General features: G+C 42.3%; 1 protein-coding gene across 1 annotated transcript in view; it reads left to right on the top strand.

Annotated features, from left to right (window-relative positions):
- The first annotated feature begins 440 nt into the window (after positions 1 to 440).
- LOC109869687 (putative fidgetin-like protein 2) overlaps positions 441 to 6,243 on the top strand; it is a 31,771-nt gene continuing 25,968 nt past the window's right edge. Inside the window, exons 1-2 of the mRNA XM_020459956.2 lie at positions 441 to 558; positions 5,099 to 5,258. Of these exons, the coding sequence (XP_020315545.1) occupies positions 5,234 to 5,258 (25 nt within the window). The 5' untranslated portion in view covers positions 441 to 558; positions 5,099 to 5,233. The remainder of the gene's footprint in view (positions 559 to 5,098; positions 5,259 to 6,243) is intronic.

The raw sequence follows: 6,243 nt of genomic DNA, 5'->3' as shown, positions 1-6,243 counted from the left end.
ACCCCTAACTAATTCTCATGGGGCCAAACTCAATCTGGTCATTTCCCTCCAATCCTCATTCATCTCCTCTTCTCTTCTTCTATCCTTCCCTCTCTCACTCTCATTCTCTATATGGGATAAAGGCTATAGAATACAAGCCCTCTCTCTCAAGCATGATTGGTCAACTCCCCTTTCCCTTCTGCCCCCTCTCATTCTCTCTTGCCCTGCTTAAATACTTTTAACATAAAGAGAGAGAGAGAGAGAGAGAGAGAGAGAGGGAGGGAGGGAGGGAGGGAGGGAGGGGGGGGAGAGGGGGATGGGAACAATGGGGGAGGGGAATTGTGTGTGCACTCTGTTGTCACTGGCAGAGAGAGAGAGAGAGAGAGAGAGAGGGAGAGAGAGAGAGAGAGAGAGAGAGAGTGAGAGCGAGGGCGAGAGCGAGAGAGAGAGAGAGTTGAGTTGAGTTGTGGAAAAAAAGCCTAGCAGTGAACACACACTCTGCTCTCTGCTCTCTGCTCCACAGGATTATCTAACTGCTGATTAAGATCTGCTAGAAAGAGTACATGCTGGCATGAATAGGTAAGAACAGCTTCTCTCTCCTCTGTCTCAGTGTGTTGTAGTGTCGTGGCTGCACTGTGTTGTGTTTATACTGTAGTGTGGTAGGTGGCGGCTGCTGTCTGTGTGTTTGACTTGGCCCTATCTCTAGAGTTGTAAATGAGTGAAGTGAAGGAAGTGTTGACTTGTCTTTGGCCACTGGCCACTATGTACATCCCCCAACCTCAACACCTCCTGGTCTTCTGTCTATCTGTCCGTCTGCTTAGCCCCTGTGTGTTTCTCTGCCCTCTTTCTTACCTCTCTATATCTCTTTCTATAATTCTTTGTCATTGCCTTTATAGATTCGAATACTATTTACAGAACCGTGCAAAGCAATTGTCTGCTTTTAGAAATTAGTCTATGTGGGGGGGGGGGGGGGGGGGAGCTAATTTAGAGATGTGTGTGTCAGGAGAAGTGAAATCAGTTCAACCCACTTAAGGCAGAACTCTTGTGTAGCCTGTAGGTTAGGGATAGTTGTGCCATATTGTGGTTATTGCATAATATTAACTTCCATATGATTGGATGGTAATTGTTTTACTGTTGTGCGTAAAGTTTCATGCTCTTCATTGGATTCATGAAACATGCTGAAATCCACATTTGTACAGATTTTGGATAGTCATGGAATGTTGTATTGTTAAGTTGTTAAAAAATTGGTTTAGCATTTTTTTTATTTGGTCATGACTGTAATAGAAAATTGCGTATGTTCATTCTGACTGTCAACAGACATTTTTCTATATTTAGCCTAGTATCTTCTAGCTGCTTTGAAATAGTCTGTGGAATGTGTGCATTAGGTTTTGAGATCCAAGTCCTTCAAATATGTGCAATGTCTGAGACCTGACATAGTGTGTTTGGCGTGATTATGTACAATGTCTGAGACCTGACATAGTGTGTTTGGCGTGGTTATGTACAATGTCTGAGACCTGACATAGTGTGTTTGGCGTGGTTATGTACAATGTCTGAGACCTGACATAGTGTGTTTGGCGTGATTATGTACAATGTCTGAGACCTGACATAGTGTGTTTGGCGTGGTTATGTACAATGTCTGAGACCTGACATAGTGTGTTTGGCGTGATTATGTACAATGTCTGAGACCTGACATAGTGTGTTTGGCGTGATTATGTACAATGTCTGAGACCTGACATAGTGTGTTTGGCGTGGTTATGTACAATGTCTGAGACCTGACATAGTGTGTTTGGCGTGGTTATGTACAATGTCTGAGACCTGACATAGTGTGTTTGGCGTGATTATGTACAATGTCTGAGACCTGACATAGTGTGTTTGGCGTGATTATGTACAATGTCTGAGACCTGACATAGTGTGTTTGGCGTGGTTATGTACAATGTCTGAGACCTGACATAGTGTGTTTGGCGTGGTTATGTACAATGTCTGAGACCTGACATAGTGTGTTTGGCGTGGTTATGTACAATGTCTGAGACCTGACATAGTGTGTTTGGCGTGGTTATGTACAATGTCTGAGACCTGACATAGTGTGTTTGGCGTGGTTATGTACAATGTCTGAGACCTGACATAGTGTGTTCGGCATGGTTATGTACAATGTCTGAGACCTGACATAGTGTGTTTGGTGTGGTTATGTACAATGTCTGAGACCTGACATAGTGTGTTTGGCGTGGTTATGTACAGGGCCTTCAGAATGTATTCACACTCCCCGACTTTTTCGCATTTTGTTGTGTTACAAAGTGGGATTGAATTGTCTTTTTTTTCCCGATATCCACACAAAATTACTCTGAATGTAAAGTGGAAGAAACATTCATTAAAAAAAATATGAAAAATAAACCATTAATATATCTTGATTAGAAGGCTATTCACCCCCGGAGACAATACATGTTCGAAACACCTTTGGCAATCAATTACAGAATTTTGTGTAAGTCTTTGAGAGTTTTGCACCCTGGATTGTACAATATTTTCCCTTTATTATTTTTAAAATTCTTCAAGCTCTGTCAAGTTGGGGCGGCAGGATAGCCTAGTGGTTAGAGCTTTGGACTAGTAACTGGAAGGTTGCAAGTTCAAATCCCCGAGCTGACAAGGTACAAATCTGTCATTCTGCCCCTGAACAGGCAGTTAACCCACTGTTCCTAGGCAGTCATTGAAAATAAGAATTTGTTCTTAACTGACTTGCCTAGTTTTAAAAAAAGAATTAAAAAAGTTGGCTGTTGATCATAGAGTACCATAGTATGAGTCAAAATACCTGTAAAACCTTGTGGTCAAACAAGGAAATGGTTCCAATAGTTTTTCCACCATTCATTTTTCCCATGGGGGATTATAGAAACACTTAAAATAAGGTCTGTGTTTCGTGCAGGCTTACCATGGCGTGACGTTTTGATAACAGTGTAAATCTCTCTAGGACAAGATTACTCTTATCAAGATGTTCGCCTGTATTTACCCCCCTGCAAAATGAAACAATAATTAGTTGCTAATGTGGCTGTCATAAAGAACTACAAATGCCATGATGATCTGGACAAGACTGCCGAATCGAGACAACGGTAAGAACCTCTGGGTTAGCTATCTAATGTTAGCTAAATGTAGTAATTCATAAATTGGCAATTCTGTGAACTGTCCTTGTGCAAGTTTTAAATTGACACAATACCTGTTAGTAAAGGTGTCAGCTAGAGATGGCATGCAGGAGCTTGCAGGGATTTGTAGACTTGCATGATGTCTACTTTGATTCCAATTAGCATTTTATAATCTGAGAGTAAATAGAGCCTAATATATTGATAAAAGTCACCTTGTCCGAGAGAGATTTACATGGTTATCAAAACGTCACGTTATAAAATCACCAATGTCCTCATGGTGAAATCCCTGAGCAGTATCCTTCCTCTCTGGCAACTGAGTTAGGAAGGATGCCTGCATCTTTGTAGTGACTGGGTGTATTGATTGATCCTCCACAGCCTAATTAATAACTGCACCATCCTCAAAGGGTTATTCAGCGACTGCTTTTCGAATTCTTACACATCTACCAATAAGTGTTCTTCTTTGTGAGGCATTGAAAAACCTCCCTGGTCTTTGTGGTTGAATCTGTGCTTGAAGTTAACGACTCAATTGAGGGACCTTACTTTGTGTGTGTGGGGTACAGAGATGTGTAGTCATTCAGAAATCATGTTAACCACTATTAAGCAACTTAATAGTGAAATCATGTTAACCACTATTAAGCAACTTATTATGTGATTTGTTAAGCGCATTTTTACCCCTGAACTTATTTAGGCTTGCCATAGCAACGGGGTTGAATACTTATTGACTGAAGACATTTCAGCTTTTTTATTTTTTATTAATTTCCAAAAATAATTACAAACAAAATTCCTCTTTGACATTATGGGGTATTGTGTGTAGATTAGTGACACAAAACCTACATTTAATCCATTTTATATTCAGGCTGTAAGACAACAAAAAGTGTCAAAAGTAAAGTGGTGTGAATACTTTCTGAAGGCATTGTATTATCTGTTTCATTCTCTGTGACCTGATATTGTCCTGGGGCTGTTAGAGAAGCTAAAGTCATATTGGAAAAATAAAGATAGAAATTACAGTTTTATTAAAATACAATTCTTCTGGTTACATTACTTCCCTAGAAATGCTTGACATTTATTATCTCCAACCTTCAAAAATGAAATATTTGGTTAAAAAAAGGTTAAAAAAAAAAGGGTTTAAAAAAAAAAGAGCAACAAATTTAAATGTCTGTCTTCAAATGTTTTATGTGTTTTATACATTTGGGGGATTGTATTTTTGAGTACTCTTAGAACATAGCAGCATTGTGAGTTGTCTTTCATTTTGTATCAAAAGTATATCCAAACATCTGTAAAACAAGTCAGTTAAAATCGAACATGTGCTGTCAGTCAAACGTTGTTGTAGGAACCATTGTTTCTCCTCATCATTTGGACTAATTCTACTGCCATAAATGTGTTTAGGCTCATTAGAAATGCAATCTTTACAGCCCTAGCTAACCTACAGAGCAACAGAGCAGTTGTGTGCATCTCAGCCTCAACTGGTCTCAGCTAATGCACAGAGAGGAATGGTATTCTGGGTCTTTCTGTGAGGCAGTCAGATTAAGAAATCCCTCTTTAAAGCTATGGCCACAGCCTCACAATCAGCTTAATGCTCTGTTTCCCTTCCTGCCTGTCTCTGTCTAATGAATACCTTGTGTGTGTGTGTGTGTGTGTGTGTGTGTGTGTGTGTGTGTGTGTGTGTGTGTGTGTGTGTGTGTGTGTGTGTGTGTGTGTGTGTGTGTGTGTGTGTGTGTGTGTGTCTGTGTTTGCATGCGTGCGTGCGTGTGTGTGCCTCAATTTGGGAGACAGCCTGTGGGAGTGTGCACGTGCGTGTTTGGGTTTTTCTTCGACTTGTAGGCTGCTAGTTTTTTCTTTTGCTTGTGAAGGAATTTTTCAACTTATGTTGTGTGTTTAGCTTTTTAATTGGTCTCGTGCTTGCTCGCGTACATTTGTGCATGTGTGTGCATGTTCGTACAGAGACATTGTGCAGCTGTAACTGGTCTGTAGCTGTCTCTCCTCTCCTTCTCCAGGGCTGGGTGTAGTAGTGTCAGTACCAGCAGCCAACCCCAGTGATGGACTACAGGCGGACAGACGCTAACCTCGACCTGGCTCCTGCTATTCTCTCACAGTCCCACTCTCCTCCTAACTGAGACCAGCTCCACAGAATGCTGAGTCCTATTGTCCCCTATAGTAAGTACCCTACACTTATCCCCTATATTGTAGTAAGTACACTGCTTTTCGTGATACATATCAGTAGTAAGTACACTACATTGCCACCTGAGCAGATTTAGAATTCTCAGGTGTTCTCAAACAATCTAAGGGTATGGTTTTCACTCTGTACAGTAATTGTAAACAGAAGAGGAAGCTAGTTATGAAAGGGTTTGAGTTTGTTGGCTCCAGCAGCTGCCTGTACCTTCTAGTGCACTCTGAATGCACTCAGTGTTTTCCTGGCCACGGTCGAACATTGGCCCTGTCTTAACGCTCCATCACAAGGAGGAAAATAAGGAAATGAAAGAGGAAGAGAGAGAAGAGGTTGCAGTGGGGATGGCTTGAGCAGCAGAAACCCTGTGGTTCTGACAGTGTCATTTCACAAACCTCAGTCAGTCCTCCTCTGGTTCGGAGTTTAGGCTACCACAGTGGTCACTGCTGCCTCCCCCTCTCCCTCTCTCTTCCCCTTCCCTCTCTTTCCCTTTAACGCTGACCTGATGACTGACGTGTCCATTTGGCAGGAGGTCAGGAAAGTGCAGCTCAGTTTCCACCTCATTTTGTGGGCAGTGGGCGCATAACCTGTCTTCTCTCGAGAGCCAGGTCTGCCTACTGCGGCCTCTCTCAATAGCAAAGCTATGCTCACTGAATATGTATAGATAGAGGCGTTTCAAATGTCATATTATGGCCATGTACAGTGTTATAACGATGTGCAAATAGTCTCTCTCTCTTTCTCTTCCTCTCTGCCTCTCCTCCTCTCTACCGCTCTCCCTCTCTCTCTCCCTCTCTACTCTTCCGCCGCTCTGCCTCTCTGTCTCTCCTCCTCTACCGCTCACCCTCTCTCTCTCCCTCTCTACTCTTCTGCCTCTCTGCCTCTCTGCCTCTACTCCTCTCTACCGCTCTCCCTCTCTACTCTTCCACCTCTCTGCCTCTCTGTCTCTCCTCCTCTCTACCGCTCTCCCTCTCTCTC

The sequence above is a fragment of the Oncorhynchus kisutch genome, linkage group LG24 (assembly GCF_002021735.2).
Source record: "Oncorhynchus kisutch isolate 150728-3 linkage group LG24, Okis_V2, whole genome shotgun sequence".
NCBI lineage: Eukaryota > Metazoa > Chordata > Actinopteri > Salmoniformes > Salmonidae > Oncorhynchus > Oncorhynchus kisutch.
This window is presented reverse-complemented; position numbering and strand designations above follow the sequence as displayed.